Source organism: Pholcus phalangioides, unplaced genomic scaffold, assembly GCF_987345545.1.
Source record: "Pholcus phalangioides strain wild (caught in Gottingen) unplaced genomic scaffold, Ppha-v1.0 ptg000007l_1, whole genome shotgun sequence".
Classification (NCBI taxonomy): Eukaryota; Metazoa; Arthropoda; class Arachnida; order Araneae; family Pholcidae; genus Pholcus; species Pholcus phalangioides.
The window spans coordinates 56903346-56924268 of NW_028301600.1; the positions used below are offsets into that span (position 1 = coordinate 56903346).

At 36.0% G+C, this 20923-nt stretch overlaps 1 protein-coding gene across 1 annotated transcript in view; it reads left to right on the top strand.

Annotated features, from left to right (window-relative positions):
- AdamTS-A (ADAM metallopeptidase with thrombospondin type 1 motif A) overlaps window positions 1-20923 on the top strand; it is a 228653-nt gene that overhangs the window by 147868 nt on the left and 59862 nt on the right. The window contains exons 5-6 of the mRNA XM_089233594.1: window positions 5957-6040; window positions 6139-6278. Of these exons, the coding sequence (XP_089089720.1) occupies window positions 5957-6040; window positions 6139-6278 (224 nt within the window). The remainder of the gene's footprint in view (window positions 1-5956; window positions 6041-6138; window positions 6279-20923) is intronic.

Consider the following 20923-nt stretch of genomic DNA (forward strand, 5'->3'; position numbering starts at 1 on the left):
ATCATCTACACAATTTCCAGAGCGATCTCCTTATGAGAATGTTTACTTCCGGAACAAAAAAACATACAAACTTGACTGTGAGTGGTCTAACCTTTGCTGCCTTTTACACTATTGACTGTTATCCGTGGCTTGTTGTTTATAAAGCCTTTGGAAAGTCGGTAACCTGATCTCAAGTGGCCGTTTTTCCCTTGTTGCCACTCGATGCAGAGGTCATATGCAGTTTTTTTTCTCTTTTTTTTTTTCAATTAAAATTGGCGAGTAACGTTGCGTATTTCATTCATAAAATTACGATAGATTTATTCATCCGTTTATTAACTGATTCTCCATCATTGTCTCCTGGCATTCATTACAATAAATCGTTGTTACTTTTGCTCCGATTGTCTTTCCTTCTCTGCATTAAATTATTTTATTTGGTAATGAAGCCATTTATTTTTATGTTTAGAAGATGATACGGTATATTCGAAATAAATGGTGGTTTATAAGCTATAATTGATTTGCATTTAGAGCCTGGTGCTTTTTTTCTTGTTTTCACGCGTTAGATTTCTTGAAGTATGAACTGATATTATACTGATGTAAAATTACGCAATCATAAAAAAAACAAGTTCTACGAAATTAGTTGAATTTTTTCAGAAGTTAATTATAGAATATTTTTTCCTCAGTGTTTTTTTTAGGGTGTTGTTGTTTGCTTCCTGAATATTATAACTTTAACAGCTACAGTTAAACCGTTTTGAAAGCCCAGATGAATAAATGCCCTTCCACAACATGACCCTGAACGTGAGAATATTTGATTAATATATGCTCGAGGACATTGTTTCCTCTATGTTTAACTATATGCTAATGAGCGGTTGAGTGCCTGACATAATGGCGAATGCAAATGGCGCAACATGAAATTAAGTAGGTCCTACCGTTGAATTAAATCACACCCACGCCACATAAACTAACTATTCTAGTATCTTCGAAAGTTTAGCATTTACATAATTAAGTTAACGTCCTTTTTCAAATTCACAAATGCTCTGCGTTCGTTTTAGTAGCTGGAAATTTTCCTTACGTATTTAACATTTGTTCAAGATCCCATGCTAATTAATGCAACTTAATTTAATTGAATTTATAACTCTTCGGATGATGATTTTTGGGGTTTGTGTGGTTAATTATGCATTTTGTTATACCGGGTAGCGCGTATGGTAAAAATTCTAATTGACAACACTGTTAGAATGCATGTGTGTGTGCCCAATGAACCCATATAATTCTTTGATATTTTTAGAAGCCTCAGGTGAGTTCAAATGTGTCGTGCAATTTGCAATTGGTCTCCTTGATTTTTGAGGATGTCGGACTGGCAGAAACTTTGAATCCATGGTTAGGATGCAGTTGGTGCTGGAGAACTGGACCTCCTGTATAATCCTAAAAAAAGTACCAATAAACCAACACATGCAAATTAAATACCATACAACAACCTCTTCACTCCTCTGAGGCTTATGTAGAAGTCAAAGACTTTCATAATATCCACATCAGTACTTAGCTGTAGGTATACTGTGCATGCACACACGCTTTTCAACAAAGTTGCTATTTGGAGTTGGTAGATACAATACGCACTATCCTGTATTTAGTTGAGCTCATTGAGAAAGTACATTTGTTGTATGAGCATGCTGAAAGAAATTTTTCAATTTTAATTTTAGACAGGAAATTTATAGATTGAGAAATTCAAGCCACACAACTTGAAAAACTAAAAAAAAAATTCGTCTTCTCAATGCAAAAAGATAATTATACTATTCACATGCTATGATAGAGACATCAGTTTATAATTAAAAAAAAAATGTTTTGGCATTGAGTTTGGGTGCACTTTTAGCAGCTGAAGAATTTCGACTGTCAGCAGCAGCGTTGATGCAAATTGCTTTCGAAAGATCATTAAAACTTGTCCAGCTGAGAGAGTGCGTGTAGTGATCAAACCGCTGCTAGTAGATGGTGTCAAAATCAGTATTTAAATGTGGGGCAATGACATGTGAAGTGAATGCGTTGAATATTAAAACGTGATTAGAATTGTAAATTCTTTTCTACTCGATAGAGATGATATGCAACTTGGGAATTCCCAACCTGTTCAGTTTTAAATATGCGCTTCGCATTGACTTGGTATCTACGAGTAATACGCTTTTCTCTGAAATGTCATCACGAATTCGAACGTGAAGTTGACCAAATGATAGATGTGCTAAAAAAATTTCATTCGCGTGATTTGTGATAATATCAAAACTATTTTGAAAAAAAAACGAGATGTGAAATTTAATTTTTTATCATTTAAGATTTTTTTTAAATACATACTTGTTTGCTAAGCTGTGCTAATACTCTTTTGCAAAAAAAAAACGAAGCACCCCTAAAACATGATCCGATCATCTCGAATTTCGCATGCAAATTCCTTTATACCAAGTATGCAAATGATTGAATGTTCAAGGCCAATGAATGTTAACTTCTGTCTTAGGCCGGTATTACACTATAAAAGTTTGATAAAAGTCCTATTATAAAACTTTAAAAATTCAGCCAATAAGGTCAACGGTTGCATTTTCTAGAATGTAACCAATAATCTTATTGGTTAGATTTTTCAACTTTTATAAAAGGGATTTTATCAAACTTTTATAAGTGCAATACCGGCCTTAGCACGTTTCTACTGCGAAACTAGCATTGTATAAAACAATCGCGGACTATATATCTTTCTTGTTGTCGGCGTTGCAGTTCCCTGGAGACACAACCAATAAATCCGTTACGACCAATTGGACGACTTCGAACGTGGTTGCATAGTCGGGATTCGTGGAGCTGGCTGGTCATACCGAGCAAAAGGCCGCCACCTGCACCATATGGACATGGCTGTGCAATGGTTGCTGCAAGGAACTCATCAGCGGAATGAAGGCTCTAGAAGACCAAGGTGCACGAATGTGAGGCAAAATCGGATGATTGCGAGACAGGCCCGAACTTCCCCAACGACATCATTGTCCGCTATCCAAAGTTCTACAGACTATTCCATTCCACCCGTGATACCTTCCAACATCTCACGGTGAATGGCTGCGGCGGGGTTACGGTCACAGCGGCCTTTAAGACGTCTGCCTTTAACCACAAAACATCGGCAGAGTCGTTCAAAGTTTCCGATCATCATGGCTGGTATCACATAATGTTCAGCGATGAATCCCAGGAGTAGATGACCATCCGATCCATGCGTGACGTGGCCGGGGCCAGCGGTCCAAATCATCCTTCGTTTTACAGAGGCATACAGCCATTACCCATGGTTCACACCAGGGGTATGTGGGGTGTTGGTACCAACACCATCTCTTAAGACAGCAGGTCGTTTCTGGCCATCCTGCGTGCAACTTTAACAGCTCAACGATATGTTGAGTTGATGACTGATCATGCGGCCAGTTGCGTTACCCTTCATAGCACGCCATCCTGGGGCCATTTTTCAACAAGATAATGCCATGCCCGATACGGCTCGCATATCTCTGGATTGCCTCCGTGCTGTTGATACTCTTCCTTGGCCAGCAAGGTCACCGGACCTTTGGTCAATCGAACATGTATGGGACATGGTAGGATGCCAGATTCGAGTACCCCAAAATGTGCAAATCTGGAGCAACAATTGATGACTGCTTGGCAGAATGTATCGCAAGATGACACAAGCATGCCTCGTCACCGAGAGGGTTCCACCAATTAGTGATTTGAACATTCAATGTGCAATTGCGAACCATTGATGGGTCCTACAGCTTTGAATTTTTACCATTTCATTATCTGTGTACATATTTTATTTCAATAGAAACAGTCACTTTCTTCATGTTGCTTCGGTTTTTTTACAAAACAGTGTATATCAGTTACAAATGTCCGTCGGTTTTTCAGACGTTGTTTTGTTTAATGTCGGAAGTGGAGGAAATGTGTATATAAGTATATCACTTACGAAGTTTACGTTTCTACTGTAGATCCTAGGATATTATTTTATTGACCATCAATTTGATGGTAACTGGTTTAGTGAGCATTTACGAAAACGAAGTAAATTTTTATTGCTTTGATAATAGAACCCCATAACATCGCATCGTATCAGTTCAGAATTGTCTTTTGTTGGTCTCCTCAACAACGTTAAGTATAAGAATTTTAACGCTAATTAGGTAGCAGAATTTTTATAGCTGTTGTTCCTGTTCTTAAAGTATTGTGAATGACCTCTTAATAAAGACATCAAAGCATTTTTGACAGACTACTATTAATCCAGTTTTGTGTATCCGGTCTTATTTCTAAAGGCCACAGCTTAAACCAAGCAACCCTAGGGAAAAAAAGCTATAAAAACTATGATCTCTATTATATCCCGTTTCCGTAACATTCCCATATGCTATAAAATACATGACGGTTTTATATAAATCTTCTATCTGCAACAATGCACTTTCCAGTCATTAATTATTCTCTGAATTATTCATCGTCTTCGGATTTTTAAACTCGTGCATTAGCCCTATACATATATTCTGGTAAGGTTTCTTTTTATTCGAATTCGATGAACGAATTCTAACGTCGAATAGTGAATGTTTTTTCCTGTTTTAACGATGAAGCCCTCAAATAATAGATTATATCATGCATTTTGGAAACACTACAAAGACTCATAATATCAAACTAATAGTAAATTTGAATATTCGCGAGAAGAGTTTCAAATCATTGACATTTTATTTATTTTTTCATCGGTTTGAGTATAAAAATTAAATGCATAAATTTTACCGCATTCAAGTTCTAAGCGATAGTCAGCCAAAAGTCCATATACATATGAAAAATTAGCATTAACCCTTTTGGCTGAGCAAATAGTCGGAGATTTGCCGCTCTCTGCTCGAACGAAAAATTGCCCTTTTTATAATTTTATTTCATAAACAATAAATGGTAATCAAACTAAGACTTGAAAAAAACGGTAGGTGGAGATACAGTACACAAGCAAGCCTGTTAGAGAATAGAGATGTAGTATATATATATACACACACTCGCACGCCATCTATACGTCGTCTTAGGAATTTCGTCTAAAAATAGCAATTGAAATCATCGGAGGATGATTGAACAGGCTACTAAGCTCATCTATAGGTTATCGGAGCAGTTTTAAGAGTTAAAATGAAACGATTGTTTCATGATGGAGTGGTTTGTAATCAGGGGCAGAGCTCGAGACAAAATCGCTACCCATACTCACATTCATCACACTCTTATACGCCAAATGGTTGATTTTGTATCAATTTTTCAAATTAGTCATGGATATTTAAACCAGCTTGTATATTTTATAATTATTTGAAATAATAAATTCTAATTCCAGTGAATGCTTAATACAAATAATAGAATTTTAAGCAGCAGTTGCACAAATTCAAATTAATTCGAGCATCCTAGTAGTGGCATGGCTAGTGCATAACCCTCGAATTCAATAGGTTTCGCTTCAAATTTGTGGCATAGAAGCATAGCCATTCGGAATTATCCTCTAAATGTAATGCCAGGAGTTTAATTATCCCTAGTCTACATAAAAATAATCGGCAGTGTGACAAAACGATCAATTAAATTCGTAAAGAGCTCTCTAAAAGAAAATTCCTTTCACGCTTCAAATATTAATTTCATACATACGAACCATCACGATATAGATGTGGTTCGAGGTGGAAAAGAAAATCAAACATCTTTACATTTGAGGTTCAAGTCATATTTTTGACGTCATATGGTTTTCCACGGTCAGTAGTTTATAATTAGTTAATTTTTCGTAGCAGGGAATGACCCTGGAAGATTTCCATTGAGAAACGTGACGGCTGCTCTTGCTCAGCTGTTCAATCAGCGTGATGAATGGATATCGATTCCCCTATTGTTTCTCGGCTAATTTGAACTTCATGATAATTCAATTCGCTAGCCGTTCGCACCTATAGTACATTCGACTTGCAGCTGCTCTGCAAATAAGACTTGTAATCTGATCCCTTTGCTTCTAATTTTGCAGGTGGCGCTAATATTCAAGGATCCTAGTATAGGCAATAATATCAATGTTTCTGTCGTGAAACTCATTGTAATGGAAGAAGGTCAGGTGAGTAATATGTATTGAACTTTTTTTAAATGTTTATATACCGATATATACGTGCATGTTTCAATTTACTATACGAAGGAGTAATTTTCTTTTTTCAGGATACTGGAATCATATTTGCTAGTGCATCGAAGACATTGAGAAATTTTTGCAGATGGCAGTATCAGCAAATGGAGAAATCAAATCCTTTCAATAACAGCGATCCTGGAACTAGTCATGACACTGCAATACTTTTAACAAGGTACACCATTGTATTTCTTTAAACTATTGTCAAGTGAATGCCGATATTCAGTGTTGACTTTTATTTTCAAAGGATTCCATCAGAGTTTAGTTTACTATTCACCGAGCTTTCTGAGGCAGTCCGAGAAATAATAGTTTCGATTTCTTGAAGTGTCACATTGAAATTACTTCGCTATACTCAAAGTATGAATTCTGGCTATAGTTGCAAAAACGTTTTCATAGTTAAAGTACAGTATTTTTCAGGATAAGCCTATTCGTTTGTGAATGCGATGACTGACGATATGATCGTATGTTTTGTAAGATATTCTCTGAAGCTCTTGAACATTTTAAATATACGCAAAGTGTTGTGACTATGAAGAACGTAACCGACCGTTATCTGTATAATCAAATCCAATCCGTTTGAGTAAATTTATCAAAACAGAACAAAATTTTTATACTTTGAGTGTGGCAGAATCGACCATCTCACTTTACAAGGAGACCAGAATGCTCTTGTGTTAATTAGTTAAGTCAGCATAGACATTCAAATTCTTGAAGGCAGATACCGTTTATGAATTAGAGCTTTCATCACTTCGCTACAATAACATGATGGGCAAGATGCATAAAGCCATTACAACTTAGTAATCCAGCATGTTTTCGTTCGCCCGAGTGGCATGGTGGTAAGATGCTCGTCTACCACCGTGAAGGCTGCTGTCCTGGGTTCGAACTCGAGGGAGGATATAGATAAGATATTTTCCCTAACGAACTTGAGGCGACCACCGATAGACAGCACCTTCATTTCCCACCCATCTCGTTAATGGCAGTAAATTGCAATATGGCCAGAGTTGGTGTTTGGTGAAGTAACATGTTTTCGTGTGGTGTTTTGTTGCAAGACAATGCACATCCTAAATCATATCCCTTTTTTGAAGGTCTAAACCAGTGTTTTCCAAAAGAGGTGATGGAACGAATTGGGGGATGTTAGAAGCTACGGATGCATCATGAGCTCCTATGGTTTGGTTTAGCTGGAGAGGGGGCGATGGGAACTTCTATTTCTTACGATGAGATAAATAAGTTTAGAAAGTTTTGGTTTAAACAAATACGATCGGGATTATATATGAGGGGTTCACAACCATAGTAGACCAAGTCCATTTTTCTTTATCACGGATAATAACACCTTAAAGATTTTGTAAAAGCCCTGTTTTTACAAAATTTATAAAAGCAGGGCACTATTAGTTTTAGCTGTACTTTGACATATTTAATTCCTTCACATCACTTAAACCGAATTAATTGTCTATCCAAGTCTTTAAGGTGTTATTATCTATAATAAAGATAAACGGACTTGGTTTACTATGGTTGTGAACCCCTCATATCATCCTCTTCAGGCCAGAAGCACAAATTTTCACTTTTTGGGTTTATCATCTAGCTTTATTCCTTATTTTGCTATCTAAGTTTTGCCAGAAACGCGAATGTTTAACCCCTATTGAAAAGCATGTTACAGAGCATTTTAGGAAAATGACTCGTAGACTAACATGCGTAGAGTAAACACTCAAACGACGCTTCCCAAGATTTAGAAATTTGCACATTCACGCTTCTGGCATTGGAGGGACGGTAAGATGGGTGGTGCAGACCCTCATATAAACATGCTGCACAACACGAAAAGAGCATTGTCAGTTATGATGGCTTTATGCAGCTTGCCACAAGCGTCATTGTAGTGAGCCAACCGAAGCCTTCATGCACGGACGATGTATGCTTTCCACTCAAAAAGATGGAAGCATGGTGAATGTCTATGATGACTGCTTCTATCGAACATAAGTGCATTCTGGCTTCCTGAGAGATTACGTTCAAAATTCTGCTACTCCATTAGACGTACCTTTTTCGTCCGTCTTAATAAATCAACTCGAACGAGTTTCATTTAATCCATCATTATATGCATGTACTACGTGCTCCCAGTTTTATGCAAAACTGTATAATAGAAGTTTAACGTCGCTTAAACGAAATTAAAAACGTGTGGAAATCAATCGGTCTAAAATTAATCGAACTACGAATGTGGAACGTATGAACGGGCTTTAGGTCCCTTTCACACGGAGCGGATGCGGGTCCGGATCCGCATGCCCTTTCACACGAGCACTGAAGATGACGCCCGCATCTTTAGACTGATTTTGTTTTCACCCAGTGAACACCATACGGGGATAGCGCGTTGTTTAATAAAAGTATTTAATTTTTTTTAAGTTTTATTCACGGTTTTTTCTCTGCGAGTCACTCATCCCAGTGCGCTCTTAGTTTAAAATTTGTAATTATTTTTCTCCTTCACCCCTGATTCAGAGTGCCCATAGGAAGCCTAGAGCCATTCTCTGGTGGTTTAATCTAGAGCCCCATAGAGAATATGGGTAAAAAGATCAGAAGTAGTCGATAGGAGAAAATATCTTAAAATATTTTCAAAAGATTTTAAAAACAAAAATCCAAGATGTCTTTTTGGAAAATATGAAAGAAAAATTCCAAAAACATCCAGTGATGTTCCAAAAAAAAAAAAATCAGAGGATATCAAAGAGTTTGCAAGTAGAATAAAGGGGAGGGGTAGAGACTTTCAAAATGTCTGTGCTTAGAAATATTCACATCACAATTCTGTCTTAAGCCCGGATTACACTATAAAAATTAATTCATAAAAATTTATTGGTTGCTTTTTTCAAGTTTTATAAAATAACTTTCATAAACCTTTTAGAGTGAAATCCCATCCTTAGATTAGTCTCACTTCTGAAATATAAATTTTTTTTGTTTTTTTTTGTTTATAGACTGAATATCGAGTAAAATATACTTGTAGATATCGGGGGGGGGGGGGAACTATTCAAGTGCTTAGGGCCTTCAAACGTCTTAATCCGGCCCTGAGTGAACGCCGTACGTGGATAACGTTGTTTAATAAAAGTATTTAGTTTTAAAAGTAAAAAAAATTAAAGGATTAAAAATTTAAAAAAATAAAAATAAATATTTAAAATTTTTTAATTTAAAAGTTATTGAAGTATTTAGTCAATTAAAAATATAATTATCGTAATGAATTACATAACGGCTTATAATTTTACGTGTTATATAGATTGCAAATTTTATAGTGTTTTTTTTCTTTTAGAAATAAAATTTCATTCCCAATAACGGCCACTTCCCAATAGCGGCTACATTTTCATGGTCCCGTTAGTGGCCGTTGTTGGCAGATTATATTGTATAAAATTGTAAAGTATGGACAAAAGGCAGTTAAAGTTGCTATATCTCCTTTATCTCAGAAGGAAACGGAGGGATAGACGTATGTGGGTACATCCTATTGATGAACAGGGACCTTCATACGGTGTTTTTAAGGGTATTTCTGGCAAATTATTAAAAAAATTCCATGCAAAATCATCTTTAAAAGTAGCCAAAGATGCGGGAGAATTCCCCCCGGACTCGCGTCGTGTGAATAGCTCCATATAACCTAATGTACAAAACCTGTATGTGAGGATGCGGAGCCCACACTTAGGTTTTGACACATGCGGACGCCATCCGGACCCGCACGAACACTTCGAAGTTGCGGGTGCATTCCGCATCGTCTGAAAGGCTCCGTATGTAATAGTAGTTAAACCTTCTTCCGGACCCGCATCCGCTCCGTGTGATGGTACTGTGTACTGTGGTAAAAAAATAATTTTACAGATGTAAGCTTAAAAACATTAGTTTTTCCCTCGAGATCTATAATAGTTTTTCCCCTATGAAATTCAATTTTCACTGAAAAACTATATTTTTCAGTACGGGGGGAGGGGTGGGGTTTGAAATATATATATATATATATATATATATATTTTTTTTTTTAATCTCTTCACCTTCAGTTCACTTTCCATGATGTGAGATAGGATAGCGTGAGGCACTGAGATGGGCTGTTTTCTTCAGGTCTCAGGTGCGAGATTAGTTCGTCCGTGAGAAGTCCAAACCATTACGGATCAAGACCTCAACGCTTTTTCACTAGTAAAAGTGAAGGGGGGATATGAGGGAGATTGGTGTCGTGACCCTTGATTTGCAGGTGCCTCCTACAAGGAGATATTCCCCCTTGGAAAAAAAATGGACAAAGAATGCGAGGCTTTTTTCCCGGGCGTGACGGATCAGACTTGTCTAACACGCGTGCGAAACCTTAGCATGGCTTTTTTTACAAGTCCACTCTGGCTAAGGCGGTACAAGTGATGGCTTTTTCTTTTCCTTCAGGTGTAATTTTACTTTGATGCTTCTTTTTTATTCGTTGTCGGTAGATCAAGCTACCATTTCCTATCTACGGTTAAATAAATAGTGTGCGTACTAACACTGTTTTTTTTCTTTTTCGCAATGCATAATGTCTTATCCGGCTTCAAAAAAGTGTTTTCCGTACCTTTCAATGTGCTCTAATTTGATCACAATGATAATGATTTTCAATCAGTGCAGTATTTTCAAAATATACAGTGCGTTCAATTTAAAATTTCACCCGCCGGAAAAGCATCATGAGAGTAAGTATTAATGCGCATATGTTTAGAAATGTCTTTGGCTACAATAAAAGATTGAAATTATGTACCTGCGTTTCAATGCATTTGTTGATATGTTTCAAGCCAGTCGTCCACTGAAAACGACTTGAAGCGATAAATAAGTCACGCGGAGTTGTCTGTATTCGCAAGACTGATCCTATTGCATGGAAAGTAGGAGAATGACGTCCACTAGAAACGATCTTGAGTGAATGACTTCCGGTGACAGCAGCAGACGAGCGACAAATCCGGCGAAATTGGGATTTTACTCCTCTTGCCGTTTCTGCACAGGTGCAATGCGGTTATTTACGTTTTTTCTCTCATCACTAGCGCCGTTTTTTTTTTCTCCTTTGGTCTCCCTCTCTCCCGTGTGAACAGCTAAACTGTGATAATTGCCGTTTATGGGTTGCGATGGGTAAGTAGAGTAATGGATTAAATATTATTCATTCGTAACACGAACGCTTTCTCTTAGTTTGTGTCAGATGTCTCATTAAGCATGGACTAAATAAATACAGGTCCTCTGGATTCCTTTCTCAAAAATTTTAGTTTCTCAATATTATTAACGAACACACTCGTCTTCACGAATTGCAGGCGTGAACAGAATAGCGTGTAAGGGTCGGTTTCAGTTGGTGACGTCAGACTCCCCTAGTCGTTTGACTTAATGTCGGCTGTTGTTGCCCATGTTGCCTGCCGCGTCTTGTCGCTTTGAGTGGACGACCAGCCTTACCTGTTCCTCGCGACCCGATGGCGTCTATACCCTGGGTGACAACGGTGACATTCAACTTCAGCTCCTCTAAGTTGTGTGTATGGATTGTTTGTGTATATGTGTTACTGCCAAAAGCCCGAAGTTGGTCGATTCGCAAACTGGTCAGCCCAGTTGACCCGGCCAATATCCGAAATCCGGTTTTTCTCTGGCCCCTATATATCGATCCCTATAATTCAGGGTCATTGCCATGTTAGTGTATTTTTTTATGATAATTATGCTCATTTATAATTAGCCATAGCTAACCCTAATTATTATGGTTACCTATAGCAACCCTAACGATCAAAGGAATCTGAATATCGATATTTTAGTGATCCATATATAAGGATCAACACATAGGCGCCGGCCATAGCTCGAATTTCGGACATTGGCCGAATCAACTGGGCCGGCCAGCTTGCAAAGTGGCCAACTTCGGGCTTTGACAGTAACATATACAGTCTGTTTCAAATATTTCGCATAAAGTAGTCTAGACTGGTTTAGGTTTGAGTAGCACAGTCTTTTAGACAAGGTTCTGCCACAAAAAATTCCTTCACGCAATGCTATGGTAGAATTTGTGATATGGCAGGTCTCACTATTTACTGTATAGAAACAGTCACATTCATCTTCTTCAAGTAAAACTATGAATTGCATGACAATGTCTTGGTAGGCCTCTGTATCTAAGTTGTGTCGAAATACAGAAGACCGATTATCCATCAATTTGACATGCTACACTAGACGCGTGTTTTCGATAGATGCAAGCTCTCGACAGAGATTTACTACTACTAAACCACACATGCGCCTCGTCCATATTTCTCTGCGGAATCTCTAACTAATTGGTACATGCTGGAATGTGCGTGTCCGTGTTGTTAACCTAATGTAAAGTTGTTTCTGTGTAATGCTTGTTATGTGTAGTGCTATCATCCACCATCAATTTTTTTTAACTATGAGTGAAGTGTAATTGAAGATTGTAGGCCTATTGCTCTCTCTGGCGAGACTTTTTACGGGGAGATCGGCTCGCATTCACGCCTCGAAATTGGGAACCGACATAGAGATCTAGGTTTTCAGAGCTCCATGTTCGGAAATTTTAGCTACAGACGCGTGAATTTATAGAAACTATGGTTCTCTCTCCTCTGTAAAAAATGCATGTTCTAAAATGTAAATTTCATACCATACATATACCATATCAGACAAAAGAAAATTATTTGGTTAGTTATTTGTCAATATGGAAGAGTGCGGTACAATATTTAAAATAACACGCACTATATATTCAAATAAATATTTTCACCCATTTATTTTTCTTGTTTAACACAGTCACGCCATTCTGAATCACAATTTCGAATACCAAAGTTGATTAATGCATCTGGAAAATGTTGAAAATCATGGTTATACCTGAGATGTGAACATACTTATTATGTCATATGATGACTGGATACATTTACGTTGACTATTGTGTTCGTACATTTTTTGCAATTCCTAAATAGCTCTGCAGACTGAGCACACAGTGTGTTTTTTGAACTTCCTGTATGTCACGCACATAACAGTGTCTGGTGAGAACTGTAGATTCTGTCTTTCTCTCGTGCATCTTATCAGTTCATCATCTTGATGGTCTCGATTTCAAGTCGTAATCTAGAAGAAGGCGTGTGTGTGGATGAAAAATAAGTATAACGATTAAAATATTTCGTCGACTAAATGTATGCTGTCTCGAGAGTTCAAGGGAGCAAGGATCTTGCATCATAACTGGACCCTAATTGGTTGACATCTGTTTATCTTTTTTCAACCAACTTCCTGAAGGCAGTAAATGCATCATTTGAAAATAAACTTTTATGCATAATGTTATATATTATTTATTCGATATTTCCTTTTGCTGTATTTTTTTAGATTAGTTTTTCTTCGAGATATAATTTTATTATGTTTCTGTTGACTAAATCAAGCACGGTTGTAAAATATGAGTTTTTGCAAAGAACTCGTGTTTATTTCCGCTGTTTGCCTAATTTATGCCGTATTCCGAGTTTATAGTATTTTGGAGCATCGTATCAACATTGAAGAGCTAAGAAATAGTTTATGTATCAACATGCATTGGTTGTGAATGAGAAATTCCAACGCCTTCTCAAGGGTAGATTACCAATTCTTTGGATTTTATTTTCCATAAGTATGTATTTCGAGTGTAATTCGTATACGATAAATTGAAAAGATTTTCCTCCTCTTAAATTAATAAGAAAAAATTATGGAAATGTTTAATGTATAAAAAAAGTAATAATTAAAATAATAACCAATAATTAGAAATTATGGTTTTAAGAAAAAAAAAGCTTTATCTAGTGTTTTTCTTCAAATTTTAAAATTGTTTTTCTCATCGAAATCTACAAGGACTCAAAAATTCCAATGAATATGACTCAAGTTTTTATACTCGGAGTATATAATTTCTTCCTATAATTCTTACTCCTTCATATTATAAATTGCCTTGCCCAGAACCTTAATGTACTCTCATCGCAATTAAATCATCATAGTTTTTTGCATTCGTATATGTATCTATGAAAAAGGCATTTTCACAGTCAAGAATTCAGATGTGGCTCGCCATTTTGACTTCAGTTTGAATATTCATTTTTATACATGTTGCTACACGGAGTTCAAACAATAAAAGTGTTTTCAAGGTCGAATATATATGATAAAGAGGAAATCACGTGATTACATACTGAAACAATTTTGTTCAGACATATCTACTGTAACTAGAAATACTATCATAGAGGGAGAAGGCAAAACATTTCAGCCCACCTACATGGTTTTGCGATCCCGTAGAAGATAACATGTACAATCGATAAAAAGTTTCTCGTCGATGGACACCTTTCCAAAAGCATATCTTCCTATTGTTAGGCGCTCCTAACCGACCCTGGAACTGTAAGAATGTCCAAGTATAATATCCTAGAATATCCCAGGTGGACTTGATAATCAAATTTCAAATTTTTATTTCTTCATGGATTTTTTTTTTGGTAGGAATTAATGCATTCGAAGAATTCATCAGCAGCAATGTGGGGCAGTTTTTTTTAAGTTTTTAGTAAAAGAGTATACGAATGAAGACATCGATAAAGTTCGTGCTTTTTTTTCTAGTATTATTTTCTTGCAAAGGTCAAGGAAGAAAAATGTGAATGTTTTCCTCGTTACAATGACAGAAGGCTCTTCATTTACCAGAGGCGAAATGCTGTCAAAAATCCGTTTTAATAGCAATCGCAGTTCCGCCTTTTGTCGTATATCGTGGAGAAAACTCCTTTTCAGATTTGATCAAGGCTTTCTTTGTTTCACGAAACAGCGTGTGCTGTTACAGAATGGAAAAAGGAGTGGAAGATACTTTTTTCTCTTCTCCAAATGCACATTCGTTCAAGAAATAAGTTTTATTGGACATTTCTTTCCTTTTCTCTGCTATCTCCGTTTCCTCGGGCATCACGAATACGAATAAATTAAATGATCATTTGATCATCGAAATTTCGATTACCGAGGTTCAAACGCGTGGGTGTCATTCATTTCGAAACGAGAAACATAACTTACGTTTTGATAATAAGTCGCTCATTATAATGCACCTTTTCAACTCTACGTCGTAAAGAAAAACACGTAAAAAATGTTTCGCGTAATTTATTTTCCTTTTTAAATGTCTGTAAATGATTCGAGCTGTTTTGTATCGGGGTATTCATTTTCTTCAACGTGCCATCGCTACTCGTATCGAGATTCCTTATAGGCAGGCTAATTTATTGCGTATGTGATCTGGGAATATCACCCACGTATTGTTTTTCAAATATTTTATACTCTTAGTTTATGACAACCATAGCTGTTACGTCATCGTTCCGGGTTATTAATTAATACCTGCTGGTTATGTACGATGTTCGGTCACGAAACTTATTTTTGCTTAATGTTCGCAGTAGTATATCAAAAATTTAGTACATAAACTCATTTTCAAGACACATTATAGAAGCTATATATATATATATTTTTTTAATCTATTGTCCGTCTAAAACTGCATCCTTAAGTAACACATCAAACTTTAAATATTTTTTTGAATATTAACGAATTGTTAACGCGTATACGTATAACGGTTTCAACATTTACTTCATTTAAAAAAAATCTGAAGTTTTCATGCATATACGAGTACTTTTTATATTTTTAAAGAAGCTACAAGAAAGACCACTTTCTTACTTATTATTGCATTCGATACAAAATCAATGTTTCCATCCGTTGTTTTAAACTACACACAATAAAATATAAATTTTCTAGGATCGCGATTTATAATCCACAAACTAGTTTGTTGAGTGTTATATGCAGGGTGTCCTGTAAATGATAGACGGCCTTTATCTCATCAGCCGTCCGTCGTAGGGATATGATTCCAATTTATGAAATGCTCAACAGGTGTTCAGAAATTACTCTGTAGCAGTTTGGAGAGTGTAAATACAGCGTGTCACAAAATAAAAAAAAACCTAAATTTTTACGCGGTCCCCGTGTGCTCAAGAACCCAATTACAAAGTTGTTGCCCTGTCTCTCATGATGCCATCAAAAAAAAAAAAAAAATTATGTTTCTAAGTACGAGTATTCAGAGATATTCAAAAAACGGAGGAAATTTAGGAATGAACAGCGGTAAATGTGGAAAAACCTGCATTTAACGCTGTTCTTTTCCAAATTTCCTCCATTTTTCGAATTTGAATACCTTCTGAAAATATCGCATTTATATACAGTCGAACCCCGTCGTAGCGCCAACCTCGCTTACCGCCGTTAAAAACCCGTTATATAGCACCAACTCGTTATAACGCCAACTGTTGTTTGGATGTATAGAAAGTCTGTCATTTTGCAGAAAATTTCCACAACATTTCTTCTCCCATCATTTTTTTTTCTGAAAGGAGTTGAGGAATTATCCTTCTCATTCCATTGTTATTATCAGTCAATATGACAATAGTTTAGACTTGGAGCAAATGACTTGAAGAATAAAAAATTGTGTGTAGTGCAGGGGCAGATTTAGATCTCACTGTTGGGAGGGGTGATTTTTTTTTTAAATTGCTGTGGGTTAGCTGACCATACGTCCCGTATTTTCTGTCCTGGTTTTTCTGTTTTTTTTTCTCCATTCCTACTTTTGTGAAAAAAATGTCCCGGTTTTTTCCGTTTTGTAGTCGGAAGTTTTCTTAAATTTGTTATTTAAATCAAAAACGTTGATACAAGTAATTTTCAACGGATTTATTGAATGCAATATTATCATATTCGCATTTCGCTTGGGAAGGGCGGTGATCACCCCGTAAGGCACAATACGTGCCTGCTCGCTGGTCATTACATTTCCTGTACTATCATCTCCCTTGATTTACTCCATTATGTAAACAGGTGTTGTTCTTTCAATATCTGAGAAATGGGAAATTTGTGATTATAAAACCAATATACGGATTAAAACAGCAATGCCGCCATTGTTTTCCTTTGTTTATTTTGTTTTTGTGCTTTTAATTCTGTTTTATCCATGCATTTTATAATTCGATTATGCAGAATTAAAATAATTTCAGACATAAGTGTGAAATATGTATCTCAAGTTTTATATCAAGAAATATTTAAGTAATTGTTCAGTTTTTAAAATTTCATGGAATTTTCTCATCTTGAAATTGAATGCTTGTAAAATAGGTCATTTTATTCATGGGGAACACTAATAAGACACCAAGATGCAGTAGTTCATAATAAACGTGTGAATTTGTGATGATGCCTTTCCGAAACGCTATTCTGACCATGATCCAATATAACGCCAAACTCGTTACACCACCCCAAAATTCTTTGAGACGGACGGTGACGTTACAACGGGGTTTGATTGTATATATTGCTATAATTAGAAACATAGAATTTTTTATAGCATCAGGAGAGACCGGGCAACAACTTTAACTGGGTTCTTGAGCACACGGGGACCGTATAAAAATTTAGATGTTTTATTTTGTGGCACACTGTATTTTCACTCTCAAAACTGCCACAGGGCAATTTTGAGCATTTTATAAATCGGAATCGTGTCTTTACGACGGACGGTTGATGAGATAAAGGCCATGTTAGCACTTACAGGACACCCTGTATATGTAATACTGTATTAAAGAAAAAAACAGTTTACTTCATCTTGAAACTTGAATTAAACTCACCAAGAACTTTTTTTTCAGTATATAACTTAGCTTTAATAGAGGAAAAAAAAATCCATTATCGAAGATAATCCAGAGTCCATTTCCCTCGGTAATGGCAAATTTCCAATATCAAAAAGGCTGATTAGGAAAAGTAATTTTTACTCTTGATTTTTGTTTCCAATCAATCAAAAACTGGGAACAATCACATTCAATATCTTTTGGTTGGCGATTGTTGTAAGGAGGAAAACTTAACGTATATAATATTTCCTTGTTGATCTGCTGCGACCTTGATATCTAATGTCGAGGAGCGTTGATGACCTTTGTCTGACACTTCTTACAGCTTCTTATATTATTATTTTTTTTTGTTAGCTCTGCTGCTTCCGATATAAGATTTTTTTTTCTGTTCCAACATCTTCAATGGGAAAGGAGACCATTCACCGTTGATGACATTTCTTGACGAGCACATGGCATTGATAATTTTTTTTTAAATATATCATTACTATATACGTTTTTTAGTTCAAGATAAGTTTCAAAAGTTTGAGAGAGACCTATATATATATATAATTTTTTTTTTTTTTTTTTTTTTTTTTTTTTTTTTTTTTTGAAAGGAAAAGTGTATGTTTCGATATTTTTATTTATTTTTTGAACAATTTTATTTTGCTACTCGTTATTTACTCTTCTATATATATATATATGTGTGTGTGTGTATGTGTATTTTCGAGATATTTCGTTTCGAATGAAATTAATTCTGGTGGTTAGTTGAATTTAGACGCTAGCGAGAGATGGAACTGGATATGTCTCATCTGAGATAAGTCTTCAGATAATGAATCGTATTGCGTTATGTTTATGTCGCCAATCAGATTGATTAGTGATGGGATCTTGTTTTGCGTAAGCATTTTTGCTGGATGAAGATAGATATATTCATTTTTTCCACTGTACATTCTCATTTTTCTGTCGCAGTTATGTTGAATCGAAATTTTTTGTTTATACCTTTTGACTTGTGTGGTACGTTTCACTTATTATGGTACATTTTCAAAATAACTCATGAAAATTATTTAGCTATATCATCAAAATGCCTACCATTAATGATTTAGAAATATATTCATTTTATGTTTGAATATTCGTGTAATTGGAGTATTTATTTAGACGTATGATCATGAAAATACGTTATTGAACACTCGATTTTTAGTGGTTCTGGAACGACAGCACGTAACTGTAGTGTTCTGAATGTTTCCCTATAGATCAAAATTGAAGGTAAGTAACTGGGTTACTAATGCCCTGAACTTTTTTCTTAAGACAATGTTAGTAATGAGACTTGTCGCTATTACCGTGCTGTTTACAAGTGAGCGTTATGTTTATTCGATACATTTTTCCCCTCCTTCCTTCACTATTTAAGGGGCTACATATATATACATAATTCTGAATGGACTAAATATTTTTTTGAAAATTATTAAATTTGCTTTCACCGAAAACTTTTGTAAATCAGTATTTCTTAACCTTTTATTTCGCCCATGGCCTCTTTTGCACCATATTAGCTTCTCATGCCCAAGGAGCAAAAATTTTTCAATTTATTGCATTTTTTTTCCAGTAAATTAACATTTTCTGAATCGAAATTTATAAGGTCACCAGACCCCTGAGCTTGAGTTCAGTGAGCTTACCCTCTTATCCCGATTCTATGGAGGTCCGTCTCAATATCGTGGAGTCTCCCCGGCGAAAGTGATATTCGGGGGGACCCCATAGTAAACAGCTTACGTATTTACACTCTTGAGATTCCAGCTCTCATCATGTAGGCCCCTTGACCGCGCCAGGTTGAGCTCATGCGCTATTATTGCCCCTGATTCTATGGGCAGTTCTGCTGGAGTATGAAAGTTGTCTCACTTCCCCCCCCCCCCACCATATTTCACTTAGAAGCTTTATTTCTTAACAGCTCTATGTAGCCTTCCCCCTTTAACCAACTATTCTGGCTATCCTTCCCATTGATTTTCACCCATGGCCCCTTAGAATATTATAGTACCAAAAGGAAGCCATATGGATGCAGGTTGAGAACCACTGTTGTAAATGACTGATTTGTTAACCCTTCAAGCGATATAGACCTCCCACCTCCTTTTAAGTCCCTATATTTTAGCATTGAAAAGCCCAGATATTTGTAAAATTGATTTTTCATTGGAATACTTTTCCCTATACCTTTTAGTTTGCACCAGCTGAAAATCGGAAGAAAGCCTACTTCATTACAAAAATATATGGCATTCTACAGGGCGTTTGGGTATTTTCACTATGCCGTGGAAAGGGTTCATTAAGTGACATTAATCTGTAATATGTAAAAATCATACTATCAAAGCTTTTAAACGCGTTTCTCTATACCGTAACCGTGGTCACTTTAAAAAATGAATAAACGGATTTTGAAAAAAACTTCATATCTATCATTTGTCTTTTATTGGTTTTTTTTTTAATCGATTATCTAAAAAAAATCATATTTTCATGATTAACTTTGGCATTGATTCCATAAGAGTTTATTGACATTGTTTTGTTCAAACTCTGATCAGGATGACTTCCGCATTTGCAGAAGTTTCTCGTTCGTGCAATGTACATGGTTCTCTAGAAATATATATATATTTTTGTAATAGTTTGAGAAAAAAACCCATCGAAATGGCTAAAGAATGTTTCTCGTTAACGTATGTAGCTTCTTAGAAGGGTCGTTAATCCATCGATAACAGTAAAATGCAAGACTATTTCCCGTTGAAGGTAAATTCTTTTCTTGCCTAATTATTATCTATTGATCGTCATGGTCATGCATACGTAACATTATAAGAAAGTGTAAGCCTTGCAAGAAATTTCTATAAACTTTTGTATGTAACATAGCTTATAGAAGAGTGAAACCAGCTGAATGAAATAAATTTTTATTTTTGCATTCCATCAGGGCATGGACGCTGTTTCCCTTGCTTTTTTGGCATCAAGAGCTTGTGTTTGTTTTGTCTACGGTGTCATGGCTTTCCCAAAGCAATAACATATTCTAAATTACCTTTCACACCCTCCCAGAAAGTTTGTCTTCTAGAGTCAAACAGGCCGTTTGCAGGAAAAATGAGGAAATCAGCGTTCCTTTGAGATCGCTGACTTTTCCAAATTCTCGATTTAATTAGTTCGTTGTTATTGCGTGGTATGATGAATTTTTGAAACGCACGTGCACATACACAAACACAGATGGTGTTATTAAGTGCATATCAGGCTACTATGGCTGAGAGCGATTTCCATTTTGCCTCTGAAACCTCAAATTATCTTCTCTATTATTTCGGTCATTATTTGAGTACCTGTGCTGTCGTTC